The sequence below is a fragment of the Bombina bombina genome, chromosome 3, assembly GCF_027579735.1.
Source record: "Bombina bombina isolate aBomBom1 chromosome 3, aBomBom1.pri, whole genome shotgun sequence".
Lineage (NCBI taxonomy): Eukaryota > Metazoa > Chordata > Amphibia > Anura > Bombinatoridae > Bombina > Bombina bombina.
Window position 1 is genome coordinate 696,968,942 of NC_069501.1, and position 21,741 is coordinate 696,990,682.

Here is a 21,741-nt window from a genome sequence, read left to right on the forward strand (position 1 = left end):
CTGTAATCCTTCTTATTTAGTTTTTCATGAGGACAAAGCGGTTTTAAAGGGACAGTATACACTCATTTTCATATAACTGCATGTAATAGACACTACTATAAAGAATAAGATGCGCAAATACTGATATAAAAATCCAGTATAAAATGGTTTAAAAACGTACTTAGAAGCTTTCAGTATAGCTCTGTTGAAAAGGCAGTTAGAAAGCCCACTGCAAGTGGGAAATAAGACACTCCCCCCCTCCCCCTTCTTTTGCATATGAAAAGACCCTTTACACCAACAGAAGCAAACTGGAGAAGGCAGCTGACGGTATTCAAATAAAACTTTGGGGCATGGTTAGGAGTCTGAAAATCAGAGCAATGTTATTTAAAAATAAGCAAAATTATCAATTTTTTTAAAAAACAAACTTTATGGGCTTTATAAATAGATCATCTGCAAAACATTTATGCAAAGAAAAAACAAGTGTATAATGGCCCTTTAAGAACTAATTTACAGCTAGATTACAAGTTTTGCGTTATGAGTGAAAAAGCATTGTTATGCTTTTTCCCTAACGCCGCTATTACAAGTCTTGTCAGAATAGGTGTACCGCTCACCTTTTTGGCCGTCACGCAATGTCAGTACCGCACTTTTTAAAAAGTCGTCATTTTTCAATGGGATTCGCATAGCGCCGGTATTTCGAGTTTTGCTGTGAGGCCAAAAAGTGAGCGGTACAGCCTAAAATTACAAGATCCGTACCGCCATCTAAAGTCAGTAGTTATGAGTTTTACGTTACAAATCTGTAGCATAAAACTAATAACTAAAGTGTTAAAAAGTACACTAACACCCATAAACTACCTATTAACCCCCAAACCGAGGCCCTCCCGCATCGCAAACACTACAATAAATTTATTAACCCCTAATCTGCCGCTTCGGACATCGCCTCCACTTAAAAAATGTATTAACCCCTATTCCATCGCTCCCCGACATCGTCACCACTATTATAAACCTATTAAACCCTAAACCGCCACCCTCCCGCATCGCAAACACTATTTAAAGATTATTAACCCCTAATCTGCCCACACCGCCACAATAATAAACCTATTAACCACTAAACCGCAAGCCCCCCACAACGAAATATACTAAAATAAACTATTAACCCCTAAACCTTTGGCATCCCACATCACTACATAAATATATTAACCCCTAAACGTAACCCTAAGCCTAAGTCTAACCCTAACACCCCCTAATTTAAATATAATTAAAATAAATCTAAATTAAACTTACAATTATTACCTAAATAATTTCTATTTAAAACTAAATACCTATAAAATAAAACCTAAGCTAGCTGCAAAATAAATAATAGTTACATTGTAGCTAGCTTAGGTTTTATTTTTATTTCACAGGTAACTTTGTATTTATTTTAACTAGGTAGACTAGTTAGTAAATAGTTAACTATTTAATAACTACCTAGCTAAAATAAATACAGTTACCTGTAAAATAAAACCTAACCTGCCTTACACTGAAACCTAACATTACAATAATTTAAATTAATAAAATACAATTATCTACATTACAAAAAAATATAAACACTAAATTACACAAAATAAAAAACAAAATTATCAAAAATAAAAACGAATTACTCCTAATCTAATAGCCCTATTAAAATACCCCCCCCCCCCCCCCCCCGAAAATAAAAAAAACCCTAGCCTACACTTAAACTGCCAATGGCCCTTAAAAGGGCCTTTTGCAGGGCATTGCCCCAAAGAAATTAGCTCTTTTACCTGTAAAAAAAATAAAAAACAACCCCCCAACAGTAAAACCCACACAACCAAACCCCCCAAATAAAATTCTATCTAAATAAACCTAAGCTAACCATTGCCCTGAAAAGGGCATTTAGATGGGCATTGCCCTTAAAAGGGCATTTAGCTCTTTTACATTGCCCAAACCCTAAGCTAAAAATAAAACCCACCCAATAAACCCTTAAAAAAACCTAACACTAACCCCCGACGATCCACTTACAGCCAATAGGATTTTTTCCCCTTTAATTCCTATTGGCTGATAGAATTCTATCAGCCAATTGGAATGTAAAGGACGCCATCTTGGATGACGTCACTTAAAGGGAAACTTCATTCTTCAGCGACCATCGGGAAAAAAGGATGCTCCGCGCCGGATGTCTTGTAGATGGACCCGCTCCGTGCCGGATGGATGAAGATAGAAGATGCCGTCTGGATGAAGACTTCTGCCCGCTTGGATGAAGACTTCTGCCACCTGGATGAGGATGGATGTCCGGTCTTCGAAAACTGTAAGTGGATCGTCGGGGGTTAGTGTTAGTTTTTTTTTTAAGGCTTTTCAGGGCATTGGTTAGCTTAGGTTTATTTAGATAGAATTTTATTTGGGGGGTTTGGTTGTGTGGGTGGTGGGTTTTACTGTTGTGGGGTTGTTTGTATTTTTTTTTACAGGTAAAAGAGCTGATTTCTTTGGGGCAATGCCCTGCAAAAGGCCCTTTTAAGGGCCATTGGTAGTTTAGTGTAGGCTAGGGTTTTTTTTATTTATGGGGGGGGGGGGCTTTTTATTTTGATAGGGCTATTAGATTAGAAGTAATTAGTTTTTATTTATGATAATTTTGTTTTTTATTTTGTGTAATTTAGTGTTTTGTTTTTTTTGTAATTTAGATAATTGTATTTGATTAATTTATTTGATTTGATTGTAATGTTAGGTTTTATTTTACAGGTAACTTTGTATTTATTTTAACTAGGTAAACTAACTACCTAGCTAAAATAAATCCAATAAATACAAACTTACCTGTGAAATAAAACCTAAGATAGCTACAATGTATCTTTATTATTTATTTTGTAGCTAGCTTAGTTTTTTTTTTTTACAGGTATTTAGTTTTAAATAGGATTTATTTAGGTAATAATTGTAAGTTTAATTTAGGTTTATTTTAATTATATTTAAGTTAGGGGAGGTTAAGGTAAGGGTTACGTTAGGGTTAGGTTTAGGGGTTAATATATTTATTTAGTGTTAGTGATGTGGGAGGCCAAAGGTTTAGGGGTTAATAACTTTAGTATAGTGGCAGCGACATTGGGGGCGGCAGATTAGGGGTTAGAACTGTAATGTAGGTGGCGGCGATATCGGAAGCAGCAGATTAGGGGATAATAGTTTTATTTAGGTGGCGGCGATGTTAGGGGCAGACAATTAGGGGTTAATAACTGTAATGTAGGTGGCGGCGATGTTAGGGGCCGCAGATTAGGGGTATTTAGACTTTTTTTTTATGTTAGGGTGTTAGGTTTAAACGTAACTTTTTCTTTCCTCATAGACATCAATGGGGCTGCGTTACGGAGCTTTTCATTCCGCGATCGCAGGTGTTAGGCTTTTCTTTTGCAGGATCTTCCCATTGATGTCTATGGGGGAAATCGTGCACGAGCACGTCAAAACACCGTTTGTATTTGGGTGAGGTATGGAGCTCAACGCCACCATATCGCCCGGGCAACCCGGGTTTTTAAAAACTTGTAATAGCAGCGCTATAAGGAGGTGAATTAACGACGCTTTTGTGGCGCTCGTTAATTTCCCTATAGCGCTGAAAACTCGTAATCTAGCTGTTATTTTTTTTGTTATTTTTACCAAAGGTGGTTTCTTCAGATAACATAAATCGAGAAATTGTGGTACATTCTTTTTGTCCTAATCCTCATAAATCTAAGGGGAAAGGCTTTTACATAATTTGGATGTAGTGAGAGCCTTAAAATGTTATCTTCAGGCTACTAAGGAATTTTAGGCAGTCCTCTAGTTTATTCATTCATTTCTCAGGATCACGCAAGGGTCAAAAAGCCATGACTGTTACTTTGGCTTTGTGGTTAAAGATTTTAATTCATAAGGCTTACTTGGAGGCGGGAAAGTCTCCAGACTCTCCACCAATGCGTATAACTGCTCATTCTACCAGATCAGTTTTTACTTCATGAGCCTTTAAAAAATGAGGCTTCAGTTGAACAAATTTACAATATGGTAAAAATAAAAATCCCCTAGGCAGCAGTGTCTATAAATTAGGTGCCTGCCTTTTTCCAAAATTTAACCCCGCCCTTATTACTCATAGACATCTTGGGTATTAATTTACCTGAAGTTATGAACTTATGGATTCTCCTCACCCTACGAAGGAAAACATTTTTACGCTTACCTAATGATAAATTCATTTTTTTTGGAGGTGGTGAGAGTCCACAAGGCCCACTCTTTATATTTAAATTGTAATTTTTTTTTCTGGCGGCAGTTCTAGTTTTGCACCTCATTTCTCTGTTCTGTTCTTTCCTACCTTTCTCCTTCTTGGCTATATGTAAGACTGGCTTATCAGTGAGGTGTTGGGGATAAGAATAGTCTTGGAGCTTTTGGAATCGCTGCCTCCTCCTAGTGACTAGGAGCTAAATCCCTGAAGTAACAAACTTATGGAATCTCACCACCTCGAAAGAAATTCATTTATAGGGTAAGCATACATTTTGGAGATGGGTTTTTATACATTCTTTATAATCTGTATGTTTCATTCTTCTTTGTCTTACAGTTCAAAGGCCTGTTATTCATCCGCTCTCCAGTCCCAGCAATATGTTTTGTGTTACTAGCCTGGATCCTTTTACACTTCCTACTGTGACTACACTCCTAATGGATGTTATGTTTTACTCCAATGGGTATGTTTAGGCAATACAGTTGGAGTATACTGTGTACCTGTGTATTACTTTAATTACCAAGAATATTATTTGTGCCGGGTTTTCCAACAAAATTCTATTATAAATCTAACAAATATAGACTTTTCGGGATGTTTATAGTGAGATTTTTTATTTTACGAAAACTTGCTAACACACTTAAAAAATGCATTTTTTAATTTGACTTTTGTATATATTCTGTTTTGTGTTGGCATAATGTTTTGTTTCACCAAATAAACCGATTTAAAAAATATAATGTAGGGACAAATAAGTAACTGTGCAAAAGCAAAAATATAATAAAAATATAGAGTTATGAAGAATTTAGCTTTCAGCACCCCAAGTCTCCTTGACCAATATATAACTTTCTAATACTCTTATGGACTTCTGTTGTTCTAATTTTTTAAAGAGACAGACACATCTCATCAGATACAGACACAAGCAGTACACTGTTATGAACAGGAAATGCCATATAGGGATGTAAAATACAATTCTGATGTGCAAGGGAATTTGAACACACAGCTGTTCATGTTGTGACAATAATTTTAAAAGGATATAAATATTGGTTTTGGGCAGTAATGCTATCCTACAGCATATATTATGTATATACCTGTATATAATCATCTACAATTTAGAAATGTAATGCTTTTAATTTTATGGCGGTAATATAGTTTAATATAATTTTTGTAATGACTTTGTATGTGTGCTTTTTTCCCCAGAGTAAAAGACTCGGCGGTTGGCAATGAGGAATCAGGACATATACGTTTTTTCTCGTTTTCGCTCATTGAAGGTTACATCTCATTAGTAATGGATGTACAGACACAGCAAAGGTGAAACTTGATTAAGAGCTTAGCCATTGCCTGTTTTGTTTTGTCAAGAGTTACTTTATAATACAGTTGAGAGTTTATCTGCCGGTCTTAAAGGGACAGTCTAGTCAAAATTAAACTTTCATTATTCAGATAGGACATGTAATTTTAATCAACTTTCTAATTTACTTTTATCATCAAGTTTGCTTTTCTCTCTTAGTATTCTTAGTTGAAACTAAACCTAGGCAGACTCGTATGCTAATGTCTAAGCCTTTGAGGGCTGCCTCTTATCACATACTTTTTATATTCCTTTTCAACACAAAGAGACAGAAAGTACAGGTGGACCATATAGATAACACTGTGTTCCTGCACAGGGAGGGAGTTATTTAATATTTAGCCCATCACAATGCTAAATGCAAGACAATAGATAATAAACAGTCACAGTCATGTGATCAGGGGGCTGGAAGAGGGTTCCTAGATACAAGGTAATCACAGAGGTAAAAAGTATATTAATATAACTGTGTTGGTTAAGCAAAACTGGGGAATGGGTAATAAAGGGATTATCTATCTTTTAAAACCATAACAATTCTATTGTAGACTGTCCCTTTAAAGGGACATTGCACCTTAACATTTTTTCCCCTTTAATGTGTTCCAATGAACCAATTTTACACATGGTTCCCTTACCTTTAGTTTGTCATTTTGTTTTGCCTGTTGAAACCGCCACCCATACTGAAAACTCAGTACTGCAGTAATGGGTACAGAAGAACTAAATACACTGAAGGTGAAGAAGAAACTATTCTCCTAGTGTACAGTTATAGACACAGGTACTAAAACTTTTGGTATTTGTGTATATGCAGACCGAAAAGGAAGTCACTGTGTGTATAGAGAGCAATACGATAATTAGGACTGCTCTCCCTGCAAGATCAGCCAATTTTAAAAGGTTGTGGTTTAAAAAAGAAAAAACTGCTATTTCATATACAAAAGTAAACCTTAAGAGACAGTTTCCAATGTATTAATACCCTGCAGCTGTTATAATAAGCAATTGGAAACATATTAAGGGGGACTCATTTAACAGTACACTGTTCCTTTAAAAAAAAAAAACATTATACATTTAATTTGAAAAATAACAATTTCCTAGGTCAAATTTTAGTCTTGAATGTCAGTCCCGTTTTTTGCAAAAAACTGGTCTGTAAGCACCAAGTTCTGTGGGCGATGCCCAACACATTCATGACATCATGGGGCCCTTTCAGCCTGTGCCAGTTAACTGCAAAAAAGGGGAATGACTAAAATGACTATTTAGATTTATGTTCTTTGTCAAGACTGTAAATACTATCTACATTTACAGGTGAAACTCTAAAAATTAGAATATCGGGCAAAAGTTAATTTATTTCAGTAATGCAACTTAAACGGTGAAACTAATATATGAGATAGACTCATTACATACAAAGCAAGATAGTTCAAGCCGTGATTTGTCATAAGTGTGATGATTATGGCTTACAGCTCATGAAAACCCCAAATCCACAATCTCAGAAAATTAGAATATTGTGAAAAGGTGCAATATTCTAGACTCAGTGTCCCACTCTAATCAGCTAATTAAGCCATAACACCTGCAAAGGGTTCCTGAGCCTTTAAATGGTCTCTCAGTCTGGTTCAGTAGGAATCACAATCATGGGAAAGACTGCTGACCTGACAGTTGTGCAGAAAACCATCATTGACACCCTCCATAAGGAGGGAAAGCCTCAAAAGGTAATTGCAAAAGAAGTTGGATGTTCCCAAAGTGCTGTTTCAAAGCACATTAATAGAAAGTTATGTTGAAGGGAAAAGTGTGCACGAAAAAGGTGCACAAGCAGCAGGAATGACCGCAGCCTGGAGAGGATTGTCAGGAAAGGCCATTCAAAAGTGTTGGGGACTTTCACAAGAGCCACCACACACAGACGGATCCTGGACATGGGCTTCAAATGTCGTATTCCTCTTGTCAAGCCACTCCTGAACAACAAACTACGTCAGAAGCGTCTTACCTGGGCTAAAGAAAAAGAGACCTGGTCTGTTGCTCAGTGGTCCAAAGTCCTCTTTTCTGATGAGAGCAAATTTTGCATCTCATTTGGAAACCAAGGACCCAGAGTATGGAGAGGCACACACTGCAAGATGCTTGAAGTCCAGTGTGAAGTTTCCACAGTCTGTGTTGATTTGGGGAGCCATTTCATCTGCTGGTGTTGGTCCACTATGCTTCATTAAGTACTGGGTTAACGCAGCCGTCTACCAGGAGATTTTGGAGCACTTCATGCTTCCTTCCGCAGACGAGCTCTATGGGGATGCTGACTTCATTTTCCAGCAGGACTTGGCACCTGCCCACACTGCCAAAAGCACCAAAACCTGGTTCAATGACCGTGGGATTACTGTGCTTGATTGGCCAGCAAACTCGCCTGACCTGAACCCCATAGAGAATCTTTGGGGCATTGCCAAGAGAAAGATGAGACATGAGACCGAACAATGCAGAAGAGCTGAAGGCCGCTATTGAAGCATCCTGGTCTTCCATAACACCTCAGCAGTGCCCCAGGCTGATAGCTTCCATGCCACGCCGCATTGAGGCATTAATTGCTGCAAAAGGGGCCCAAACCAAGTACTGAGTACATACAGTATGCATGCTTATACTTTTCAGAGGTCCGATATTGTTCTACAGGTATGTACAATCCTTGTTTTATGGATTGCATGTAATATTCTAATTTTCTGAGATTGTGGATTTGGGGTTTTCATGAGCTGTAAGCCATAATCATCACAATTATGACAAATCCCGGCTTGAACTATCTTGCTTTGCATGTAATGAGTCTATCTCATATATTAGTTTCGCCTTTTAAGTTGCATTACTGAAATAAATTAACTTTTGCACAATATTCTAATTTTTCGAGTTTCACCTGTATATTTTTGATGACTTATTTTGTGGTTCTTAATCCTTTAGTATGTACATAGGATCCTAAAAAAGATTTTGATGTTTCTTTAAGAATTCACATATAAATATATGTTTATTGTGTAAATATTTTACAAGACTATGCTTCAAGAGCAGTTATATGACCTACTATTTTGAGGAAGAGGCACTGGGAGTATGTTCTTCATTGTGTCAGTGAAGTGCGGTGGTATGACTTGTGATTTGTTGGATTGGTCATTGTATCCTTTTTCTAGAAGGGCTTTGGACCAATGAGTGTCTGTCTGGAAGGCTAAAATATGACCTCCTGCAATGGTTAATAAACCTTAAAAAAAAATTGTATTCCATTTTTAGTGTTCCTTTTAATGTTTATAATTGCAGGCTCAAGTTTATATCAGGATGTCTCTGTGACTTTTGCTTGGTTTCTGGTCTGTGGTCTTTCATCATATTTTTATCAAGGCAAATTACTGTATATTATAAGGCCATATGTTCCTTTTTTGGGGAAAAGGGGTTTCTGGTTTTGTAGTGTTGTATTATATGCTGGACCTTCTTTCTAGTATCTGATGCACTTTTATTTTTTATACTTTGCTGCACACATAATCTCTTGCCAAACATAGTCACTTACCTGTATAATCCTTAAAGGCTTTCTTCTACAAGATACGACGAGTCCACAGATTTCATCCTTACTTGTGGGATATTATCCTCCTGCTAACAGGAAGTGGCAAAGAGCACCACAGCAGAGCTGTATATATAGCTCCTCCCTTCCCCTCCACCCCCAGTCATTCTCTTTGCCTGTGTTTGTACTAGGAAGAGGTAAAGTGAGGTGTTAGTCTTAGTTTCTTCAATCAAGAAGTTTTTTATTTTAAATGGTACCGGTGAGTACTATTTTCCTCAGGGGGATATAGAAGAAGATTTCTGCCCTGAGGTTAATGATCTTAGCAGATGTAACTAAGATCCACGTTGGTTCCCACAGAGCTTCTGAAGGTTGTACAAGAGAGATCTTCAGTGTGGAGAACAGTTTCATGCTACAAGCAGCATTGAGGTATGTTCAGTCCTTTACTTCTGAGGAGACTTGGTGTATCAGAACTGGCTGACACGTTTTTCCCTGGAAGGGAAGGGGTAAGCAGTAGACCTGTTGAAACAGAGGGTATTACTGAAAACCTGTATGTATTATTTTATGATACTGGGCTTTATGCATATTGCAGCATATATCAGAGACACTGGGAGAGGCAGCTTAATGGTTTGGTTTTTATTATTGATAACAAACATTTCTATAGCTGTTTTTATGAGGTTTATGTTTGGGGACCACGTGGCTTTTGGCTAAACCGCTTCCCATGCGGTTGTACAGGCTGAGGTAAACGTCGTCCATGATGGGCGGGGCCTATTTTTGCACGCCCAGACGCGTAGTTACTCTGGCTGTGAAGGCAGCAGGCATTAGCTCCGGATGGGTCTACACTGATATCCTGTTAACCGGATCATTAGCAAGTCCTTTTGCAGTTCCCTGGGGGCAGGTAGGCACCACAGCAGAGCTGTGGCGAGGTGCAGGGGTCTTTTTTTTAAATCAAATACATTTTTTGCTATAAAGAACGTTTAGAGGTTAATTTTGCCCTTTTTCCTCAGGGTGCAATAATTTTTGGCACTATTGTATATGTGTAGCTAATTAGATTTTTAGGCAGTTTGTAAAAAATTGTGCGCTTTTTTATTTATTAAAGGCGCAGTACACGTTTTTCTAAAAAAATTTAATTCAATAAATAAAGTGTTTAACGACTACTGTGGTTATTACTAGTCTTTTCAACATGTCTGACATTGAGGAAACTCATTGCTCTATGTGTTTGGAAGCCATTGTGGAACCCCCTCTTACATTGTGTACCTCTTGTACTGAAAGGGCCTTACATTGTAAAAAGCATATTTTAGGTAAAGAAAGTGTGCCTAAGGATGATTCTCAGTCTGAAGAGAAGCAGGATATGCCATCCAATTCTCCCCAAGTGTCACAACCTTTAACGCCCACACAAGCGACGCCAAGTACCTCTAGTGCGTCTAATTCTTTTACTCTGCAGGAGATGGCTACAGTTATGTCAACTACCCTTACAGAGGTATTATCTAAATTACCAGTGTTGCAGGGTAAACGCAGTAGGTCAGGTATTAATGTGAATACTGAATCCTCTGATGGTTTATTAGCTATTTCCTATGTACCCTCACAGTGCTCTGAGTTGGGGGTCAGGGAATTGCTGTCTGAGGGAGAACTTTCAGACTCGGGAAATGTGTTATCTCAGATTCGGACGTGATGTCCTTTAAATTGATCACCTCCGCATGTTACTTCGGCAGGTTTTAGCGACTCTGGATGATTGTGATACTATTGTGATACCACCAGAGAAATTGTGTAAGATGGACAAATATCTAGAGGTGCCTACTTACACTGATGTTTTTCCAGTTCCTAAAAGAATTTCGGAAATTGTAAAAAAGGAATGGGATAGACCAGGTATACAGTTCTCTCCCCCTCCTAATTTTAAGAAAATGTTTCCCATATAAGACACCATTCGGTATTCTTGGCAAACGGTCCCTAAGGTGGAGGGAGCTATTTCTACCCTGGCTAAGCGTACAACTATACCTATTGAGGACAGTTCTGCTTTCAAAGACCCTATGGATAAAAAGTTAGAGGGTCTTCTAAAGAAATGATTTATTAATCAGGGTTTTCTTTTGCAACCTATGGCTTGCATTGTTCCAGTTACTACTGCAGCAGCTTTTTGGTTTGATGCTCTAGAAGAGTCTCTGAAGGTTGAGACTCCATTAGGTGACATTTTGGATAGAATTAATGCTCTCAAGCTAGCTAATTCTTTTATTACTGATGCCGCTTTTCAAATTTATAACTAGCGGCGAAAAATGCAGGATTTGCCATTTTAGCGCGTAGGGCATTATGGCTCAAATCTTGGTCTGCTGATGTGTCATCAAAATCTAAGCTTTTAGCTATTCCTTTTAAAGGTTAAGACCCTATTCGGGCCTGAATTGAAGAAAATCATTTCTGACATTATTGGAGGTAAAGGCCATGCCCTACCTCAGGATAAGTCTGTTAAGATGAGGGGTAAACAAAATAATTTTCGTTCTTTTCGAAATTTTAAAGGAGGACCCTCTGCTTCCTCTTCCTCCACAAAGCAGGAAGGTAACTTTGACCAATTCAAGTCAGTCTGGAGACCCAACCAGGCTTGGAATAAAGGTAAACAATCCAAGAAGCCCGCTGCCGCTACAAAGACAGCATGAAGGGGTGGCCCCCGATCCGGGACCGGATCTAGTAGGGGGCAGACTTTCTTTCTTTGCCCAGGCTTGGGCAAGAGACGTTCAGGACCCTTGGGCACTGGAAATCGTGACCCACGGGTATCAACTGGAATTCAAGGATTTTCTCCCAAGAGGGAGATTTCATCTTTCACGATTATCTGTAGACCAGATAAAAAGAGAGGCGTTCTTATGCTGTGTTAAAGACCTCTCTACCATGGGAGTAATTTGTCCCATTCCAAAACTGGAACAGGGGCAGGGGTTTTACTCAAATCTTTTCGTGGTTCCCAAAAAAGAGGGAACTTTCAGACCCATTTTAGATCTCAAGTGTCTAAACAAGTTTCTCAGATTTCCATCATTCAAGATGGAGACTATACGAACAATTTACCAATGATCCAGGAGGATCAATATATGACTACAGTGGACTTGGATGCATACCTTCATATCCCTATTCACAAGGATCATCATCAGTTCCTAAGGTTTGCCTTCCTGGACAAACATTATCAGTTTGTGGCTCTTCCCTTCAGGTTGGCCACAGCACCCAGAATCTTCACAAAGGTTCTAGGGTCTCTTCTAGCGGTTCTCAGACCGCAGGGCATAGCAGTGGCGCCTTATCTGGACGATATTCTGATTCAGGCGTCAACTTATCATTTGACAAAATCTCACACGGACATAGTATTGTCTTTCCTGAGAACTCACGGTTGGAAGGTGAACATAGAAAAGAGTTCACTAGTTCCATCGACAAGGGTTCCCTTCTTGGGGACTCTGATAGACTCGGTAGACATGAAAATATTTCTGACAGAGGTCAGAAAAATAAAGATTCTAAATACTTGCCGAGCACTTCAGTCCATTCCTTGGCCATCAATGGCTCAGTGTATGGAGGTCATTGGATTAATGGTAGCGGCAATGGACATCATTCCGTTTGCCCGCTTTCATCTCAGACCACTGCAGCTGTGCATGCTCGGACAGTGGAATGGGGACTATGCAAATTTATCTCCTCGGATAAATCTGGATCAAGAGACCAGAGACTCTCTTCTTTGGTGGTTGTCGCCGGATCATCTGTCCCAGGGGACATGTTTCCGCATTCCCTCGTGGGTTATAGTGACAACGGGCGCCAGTCTTCTGAGCTGGGGTGCAGTCTGGAATCCCCTGAAGGCTCAGGGTGTTTGGACTCAGGTGGAGTCTCTACTTCCAATCAATATTCTGGAACTGAGAGCAATATTCAATGCGCTTCAGGCATGGCCTCAGATGGCTTCGGCAAAATTCATCAGATTCCAGTTGGATAACATCACGACTGTGGCATATATCAATCATCAGGGGGGAACAAGGAGTTCCTTAGCAATGATAGAAGTATCCAAGATAATCCGATGGGCAGAGGCCCACTCTTGTTATCTGTCGGCAATTTACATCCCAGGAGTAGAAAGCGGATTTTCAAAGTCGTCAGACTTTTCATCCGGGGGAGTGGGAACTCCATCCGGAGGTGTTTGCCTCATTGATTCGCCAATGGGGCAGACCCCATTGGATCTGATGGCATCTCGTCAGAATGCCAAGCTTCCACATTACGGATCCAGGTCAAGGGATCCCCTGGCTGAACTGATAGATGCCTTGGCAGTGCCTTGGTCGTTCAGCCTAGCTTATGTGTTTCCACCATTTCCTCTCCTTCCACGCGTGATTGCTCGAATCAAACAGGAGAGAGCTTCAGTAATCCTGATAGCTCCTGCATGGCCACGTAGGACTTGGTATGCGGATCTATTGGACATGTCCTCTCTGCCACCGTGGAAACTTCCTTTGAGACAGGACCTTCTCATTCAAGGTCCTTTCCAACATCCAAATCTAAATTCTCTGCAGCTGACTGCTTGGAGATTGAACGCTTGATTCTATCTAAGCGAGGATTCTCTGATTCGGTTATCGATACTTTGATACAGGCTCGAAAGCCTGTCACTAGAAAAATCTATCATAAGATAAGGCGTAAATATCTTTATTGGTGTGAATCCAAGGGTTACTCATGGAGTAAAGTTAGGATTCCCAGGATTCTGTCTTTTCTCCAAGAAGGATTGGAGAAAGGATTATCAGCAAGTTCCTTAAAGGGACAAATTTCTGCTTTGTCAATTTTGCTTCACAAACGTTTGGCAGATGTGCCAGATGTTCAGTCTTTTTGTCAGGCTCTAACTAGAATTAAGCCTGTATTTAGACCAATTACTCCTCCCTGGAGTTTGAATTTAGTTCTTCAAGTTCTTCAAGGGGTTCCGTTTGAACCCATGCATTCCATAGATATTAAATTGTTATCTTGGAAAGCTTTGTTTTTAGTTGCTATTTCTTCTGCTCGAAGAGTTTCTGAGCTTTCAGCGTTACAATGTGATTCGCCTTATCTTATATTTCATTCTGATAAGGTGGTTTTACGTACCAAACCTGGATTTCTTCCTAAGGTTGTCTCTAATATGAATATTAATCAGGAAATTGTTGTTCCTTCTTTGTGTCCTAATCCTTCTTCTAAGAAGGAGCGTCTGTTACATAATCTGGACGTAGTCCGTGCCTTGAAGTTTTACTTACAGGCGACTAAGGATTTCCGTCAATCATCTTCATTGTTTATTCTGGAAAGCGTAGGGGTCAGAAAACTACCTCTACCTCTCTTTCTTTTTGGCTGAGGAGTATCATCCGCCTGGCATATGAGACTGCTGGACAGCAGCCTCCTGAAAGAATTACGGCTCATTCTACTAGGGCTGTGGCTTCCACATGGGCCTTTAAAAACGATGCTTCTGTTGAACAGATTTGTAAGGCTCCGACTTGGTCGTCCCTTCATACTTTTTCCAAATTTTCCAAATTTGATACTTTTGCTTCTTCTGAGGCTGTTTTTGGGAGAAAAGTTCTTCAAGCAGTGGTGCCTTCCATTTAGGTCTCTGTCTTGTCCCTCCTGTTTCATCCGTGTCCTGTAGCTTTGGTATTGTATCCCACAAGTAAGGATGAAATCCGTGGACTCGTCGTATTTTGTAGAAGAAAAGGAAATTTATGCTTACCTGATAAATTGATTTCTTCTACGATACGACAAGTCCACGGCCCTCTCTGTCATTTTAAGACAGACTATATTTTTTATTTAACAACTTCAGTCACCTCTGCACCTCTTAGCTTTTCCTTTCTCTTCCTAAAACCTTCGGTTGAATGACTGGGGGTGGAGGGGAAGGGAGGAGCTATATATACAGCTCTGCTGTGGTGCTCTTTGCCACTTCCTGTTAGCAGGAGGATAATTTCCCACAAGTAAGGATGAAATCCGTGGACTCATCGTATCGTAGAAGAAATCAATTTATCAGGTAAGCATTAATTTCCTTTTTTCAGGAATCTTTACTTCGCATAGTGATTCCTCTAGGTGCCATTCTCTAGAGGTCTTTGCTATTCCTTACATTTTTAGGAACAATGTAAAGATGATTTTTAAATAAATGTCCATCATGGAGCGGGATAAAACGCTTAGCACTTCTTTCAGTATTAGACACTGAAGATGAGGTCATAAGAGATTGCTCTATAGTTAGAAAACAAAAATCTTCCCATTCTACTGTATTGCTAAAAATAAAATAAAAAAAACATGGATTCTAGCTAAATATGGATTTAGAAGTCTTTTTTGACTTTTAAATTGTGTCTCTATCTCTTTGCTGATGTATTTTTTTTATCAATAATCATATCAGATTTAATTTTTATTAGCCCTTTTGTTAAAGGATTCTGATGATTTGTTTTTTATTTTTTTGTCAAAAGAGTTGACCTGGCCTACATTTTTAAATTATCATTAATCATAAAACAATTTTTACTGTCATATTTAGGGCTAGATTATGAGTGGATGAGTGATAAGGGGTTTATCGCGAGGGTTTGAGCTCATCAGGCTTACCGCTCATATTACGTTTGAAAGTAAAAGCAATCGATTGAGCGCAATCGAGATTTATGCTAGAATGATTAACGCGACTTCAGAGCTCTGGTTAACTGTTTCACGAAACATAAGTGTCACAAAACACATAAATTCATTAAAAAGTATAGTTACTCATAAAAACACTATCTAAAAAATATTGCACACAAAAGTTATAAAGGTTCAAAAATAGGAAGTCCCAGGTGTAAGAGGGAAAAAAAAGGCAGCTAATAGGTTTTAACATAGAGATACATATACATCTCTAATGATGTATATGTATGTGTGTGTTTGTGTGTGTGTATATATATATATATATATATATACATGTTCTTTCATGTAATTGGCAAGAGTCCATGAGCTAGTGACGTATGGGATATAACAATCCTACCAGGAGGGACAAAGTTTCCCAAACCTCAAAATGCCTATAAATACACCTCTCACCACACCCACAATTCAGTTCAATTCATTCATTTATTTCAGTTTTACAAACTTTTCCTCCTATGGAGGTGGTGAAGTAAGTTTGTGCTTGTTTTTTATGATTTATTCTATGTTGAGTGCTTCTAAGCATTCTGAAGCCCAACTCCTCTCAGAGTACAGTGTTTGTCAGAGGGATTTGAAGAGAGTATCGCCTGTTTGATTTTATGGTTTTCCTCGCGGGAAATCTTTTCAAGGGTTCTCTGTTATCAGTCATAGAGATTCATCTCCTACCTCTCTTTTCAGATCGACTATGTACTCTTATATACCATTACCTCTGCTGATAGCTTTCAGTACTGATTTGGCTATCTGCTATATGTGGATGGGTGTCTTTCTGTAAGTTTGTATCATTATTTTAAGACACACTCCGCTATGGTTTGGCGCTTTATGTATTAATGTAAAGTTTTAAATATATGTATTTTTACTTATATTTGCCATGAGTCAGGTCTATGTGTATTTCCCTTTGCAGTCCAGCAGTTATGGGAATCATTCTTAGGAAGTTTGTATTACCTGGCGTATAGTCTCTTTTCAATTTGACTTGTTTTTTCTTGGGAAACTTGCGGGCAAATTAGGCTCGCGAGGGCGCAAAATTATGTTATTTATTGCATCATTCTTGGCGCAAGAATTTTTTTTTGGGGGGGGGAATGTGTGTCGGTCATGACGCAAGTTTGTCATTTCCTGCGTCATGACGCAAGTTTGTCATTACCTGTTTCTTAGTTGACGCTAGGTTGTTTGGCACAAAATTGTGTTATGACGCGAGTTGCGTCATTTCCAGATGTTTGTTGACACCAAAAAAAATTTAAACTTCTTTTTGCATAGTGCGTCATTCTTGGCGCCAAAAAAAATTGTTTTATTTTACCTCACTTCCTATATGCTCCTTGCCTTCTTTAAGCTCAGACGGCTATGCTATTTGCTTTTTTTGCCAAATTTTTCCCATTCCTGAAACTGCTATATGTAGAAATAAGATATTTCTGTTTAATGTTATTTTTCTTTTTTTACATTTTACAAGATGTCTCAATCTGATCCTGTCTCAGAAGCTGCTGTAGGAACCATACTGCCTGAACACAGTTATACCAAAGCTAAGTGTATCTGTTGTAAGCTAGTGGCAATTATATCTCCAGCTGTAGTATGTAACAGTTGTCATGATAAGCTTTTGCATGCAGTTAAGGTTTCTATTAGTGCTAGTACAGTATCTGTTGTTCCTTCAACATCTAATGTACATGATATCCCTGTTGATATAAAAAATTATATTGCTGATGTGATAGAAGGCTATGGCTGCTATACCGCCTTCAAATAAACGTAAAAGGTCTTATAAAACTTCTCATAATACTGCTGAAATTTGTAATGACCGACAGCATGCTGATATATCCTCCTCTGATGAGGATCTCTCTGGTTCAGAGGATCCTACTTCAGGCATTGACACTGATATATCATTTTATCTTTTTAAGATTGAGTATATTCGTTCTTTGTTAAAATAAGTGTTAATAACTTTGGATATTGAGGAGTCTGGTCCTCCTGATAATAAATCCAGTAAACGTTTAAATTCTGTCTATAAACCTCCTGTTCCTGATGCCATTTCTGATGTGATTGCTAAGGAATGGTCTAAGCCTGGTACTTCTTTTGTTCCTTCTTTAAGGTTTAAAAAGTTGTATCCCTTGCCAGTGGCTAGATTAGAGTTTTGGGAAAAAGTCCCTAAGGTTGATGGGGCTATTTCTACTCTTGCTAAATGTACTACTATTCCTATGGAAGATAGTACCTCTTTTAAGGATCCTTTAGATAGGAAAATTGAATCTTATCTAAGTTTTTTTGCCTCAAGATAAAAAGTCTAAAGGCAAATCTAGAGCTTCTAATCGGTTTTGTTCCTTTCGACAGAATAGAGAACAGAAAACCACTCCTTCCCCTAAGGACTCTGGCTCCAATTGGAAGCCTTCCTTGAGTTGGAATAAATCCAAGCCTTACAAGAAACCAAAGCCAGCCCCCAAGACTGCATGAAGGTGCGACCCTCAATCCAGTTTTACTGGTGGGGGGCAGATTATTTCAAGACATTTGGGCAGATTCCATTCAGAATCATTGGATTCAGAATATTGTCTCCCAGGGGTATCAAATAGGTTTCAGAATAAGACCTCCTGTGAGAAGATTTTTTCTCTCTCACGTTCCATCAAATCCTGTGAAAGCTCAGGCTTTTCTGAAATGTGTTTCCGATCTAGAGCTTTCAGGAGTGATTGTATTAGTTCCAATTCTGGAACAGGGTCTGGGTTTTTATTCAAATCTATTCATTGTCCTGAAGAAGGAAAATTCTTTCAGACCAGTTCTGGATCTGAAGTTTTTGAATCATTTTGTAAGAGTCCCAACTTTCAAGATGGTGGCTATAAGGACTTTTCTGCTTTTTGTTCAGCAAGGTCATTACATGTCCTCAATACAGGACTTACAGGATGCGTATCTTCATATTCTGATTCATCCAGACCACTATCGGTTTCTGAGATTCTCTTTTCTAGACAAGCATTACCAGTGTGTTGCTCTTCCATTTGGCCAAGCAACAGCTCCAATAATCTTTTTGAAGGTTTTCAGTGCCCTTCTATCTGTAATCAGAGAGCAGGGTATTGCGGTGTTTCCTTATTTTGACGATATCTTGGTACTGGCTCAATCTTTTCATTTAGCATAATCTCACACAAATCAACGTGTGTTGTTTCTTCGAAGACATGGTTGGAGGATCAATTTACCAAACAGTTCCTTGATTCCTCAGACAAAGGTCACCTTTTTAGGTTTTCAGATAGATTCAGTGTCCATAACTTTGTCTTTGACAAGAGACGAATGAAATTGGTTTCTGCCTGTCGAAACCTTCGGTCTCGATCATTCCTTTCAGTGGCTATGTGCATGGAAGTTTTAGGTCTCATGACTGCAGCATCGGACGCGATCCCCTTTGCTCATTTTCATATGAGGCTTCTGCAGCTTTGCATGCTGAATCAATGGTGCAGGGATTATACTCGGATATCACAGCTAATATACTTAAATCCCAACATTCAACTCTCTCTGTCCTGGTGGTTAGTCCGTTGTCGGATTATTCAAGGGGCCTCTTTTGTTCGTCCTGCCTGGACTGCGATTTCAACAGATGCAATTCTCACAGGTTGGGGAGCTGTTTGGGGGTCTCTGACAACACAAGGAGTTTGGAATCCTCAAGAGGTGAGGTTACCAATCAATGTTTTAGAACTCTGTGCTATTTTCAGGGCTCTTCAGGCTTGGCCACTATTAAAAAGAGAATTATTCATTCGTTTTCAGACAGAGAATATCACAACTGTGGCATATGTCAATCATCAAGGAGGGACTTGCAGTCCTTTAGCGATGAAAGAAGTATTTTGTATACTTTCTTGGGCGGAATCCAACTCCTGTCTAATTTATGTGATACATATTCCAGGTGTATACAATTGGGAAGCGGATTATCTCAGTCGTCAGTCTTTGCATCCAGGGAAGAGGTCTCTCCATCCAGATGTATTTTGTCAGATTGTACAGATGTGGGGTCTCCCCAAAATAGATCTGATGGCTTCTCATCTAAACAAGAAGCTTCCCGGGTACCTTTCCAGGTCCAGGGATCCTCAGGCGGAGATGGTGGATGCGTTGGCAGTTCCTTGGTTTTACCAACCTGCTTATATTTTTCCGCCTCTAGTTCTCCTTCCAAGTGTGATCTCCAAGATCATATTGGAACAATTGTATGTGTTTCTGATAGCACCAGCATGGCCTCACAGGTTTTGGTATGCGGACTTTGTCCTGATGTCCAGTTGCCAACCTTGGCCACTTCCTTTAAGGCCAGACCTTCTGTCTCAAGGGCCGTTTTTCCATCAGGATCTTAAATCACTAATTTTGAAGGTATGGAAATCTCAACGCTTAGTGCTTAGTCATAGAGGTTTCTCTGACTCAGTGATTAATACTATGCTACAGGCTCATAAGTCTGTTTCAAGAAAGATTTATTATCTGGTTTGGAAAACCTATATATCACTGTGTTTTTCTCAGAAATTTTCTTGCCATTCTTTTAGAATTCCTAGAATTGTAAAGTTTCTTCAGGGTGGTTTGGATAAAGGTTTGTCTGCAAGTACTTTGAAGGGACAAATCTCTGCTCTTTCTGTTTTATTTCACAGAAAAATTGCTACATTTCCTGATATTCACCGTTTTGTTCAGGCTTTGGTTCGTATCAAGCCTGTTATTAAATCAATCTCTCCTCCTTGGGGTCTTAATTTTGTTTTGAAGGCTTTGCAGGCTCCTCCTTTTGAGCCTATGCATTCTTTGGATATTAAACTACTTTCTTGGAAAGTGTTCCTTTCAGCTTTCTCTTCAGCTAGAAGAGTTTCTGAATTGTCCGCTCTCTCTTGTGAGTCTCCTTTTCTGATTTTCCATCACGATAAGGCTGTTTTGCGGATTTAGTTTAAATTTCTTCCTAAGGTTGTGAATTCTAACAACATTAGTAGGGAAATTGTTGTTCCTTCCTTGTGTCCTAATTCCAAGAATTCTCTTGAAAGATCTATATGTTGAAGCTACTAAAGATTTCAGGAAGACTTCTAGTCTATTTGTTGTTTTTTCTGGTCCTAGGTAAGGTCAGAAAGCCTCTGCCATTTCTTTGGCATCTTGGTTCAAGCTTTTGATTCACAAGGCTTATATAGAGTCAGGACAGTCTCCGCATCAGAGAATTACAGCTCATTCTACTAGATCAGTCGCAACTTCTTGGGCTTTTAAGAATAAAGCTTTGGTTGATCAGATTTCCAAAGCAGCAACTTGGTCTTCTTTGCATACATTTACTAAATTTTACCATTTTTATGTATTTGCTTCTTCTGAAGCAGTCTTTGGTAGAAACGGTCTTCAGGCAGCTGTTTCAGTTGAATTCTTCTGCTTATGATTTAAGTTTTTTTTCTTGAAATTTATGTGAAATTTTTTAAGAAAGGCTTCTTTTTTTGTGGATTTCATTTTTTTCAGCGGAAATAGCTGTTTTTATTTTATCCCTCCCTTTCTAGTGACTCTTCTGTGGTCTCCCACATCTTGGGTATTTCTATCCCATACGTCACTAGCTCATGGACTCTTGCCAATTACATGAAAGAAAACATAATTTATGTAAGAACTTACCTGATAAATTAATTTCTTTCATATTGGCAAGATTCCATGAGGCCCATACATATATAGAAGTGCATTGGAGCCCTTTGTTCTTAAGAAGATGAAATCCTGTAAAAGCATATTCATGCAATGTTCATATTTAATAAAAATTTTAACTATGTATTTTCAGTAATTTTTTTACATTCCAATGTACTGCTTATAGCAGAATATGTTCTATGTATTTCTTAATATGTATTCCTATATATACCTACAGTTGTGCTCATAAGTTTAGAATTTATGATTTCTTGGCCATTTTTCAGAGAATATGAATGATAACACAAAAAACTTTTCTTTCACTTATGGTTAGTGTTTGGCTGAAGCCATTTATTATCAATCAACTGTGTTTACTCTTTTTAAATCATAATAACAGAAACTACCCAAATGACCCTGATCAAAAGTTTACATACCCCAGTTCTTAATACCGTGTATTGCCCCCTTTAACATCAATGACAGCTTGAAGTATTTTGTGGTATTTGTGGATGAGGCTCTTTATCTTCTCAGATGGTAAAGCAGCCCATTATTCCTGGCAAAAAGCCTCCAGTTCCTGTAAATTCTTGGGCTGTCTTGCATGAACTGCATGTTTGAGATCTCCCCAGAGTT

At 38.7% G+C, this 21,741-nt stretch overlaps 1 protein-coding gene across 1 annotated transcript in view; it reads left to right on the forward strand.

The window, feature by feature from the left end:
• The window catches only part of CASTOR2 (cytosolic arginine sensor for mTORC1 subunit 2), a 666,243-nt gene that overhangs the window by 606,238 nt on the left and 38,264 nt on the right, over positions 1-21,741 (forward strand). Inside the window, exons 5-6 of the mRNA XM_053707472.1 lie at positions 4,520-4,643; positions 5,375-5,485. Of these exons, the coding sequence (XP_053563447.1) occupies positions 4,520-4,643; positions 5,375-5,485 (235 nt within the window). The remainder of the gene's footprint in view (positions 1-4,519; positions 4,644-5,374; positions 5,486-21,741) is intronic.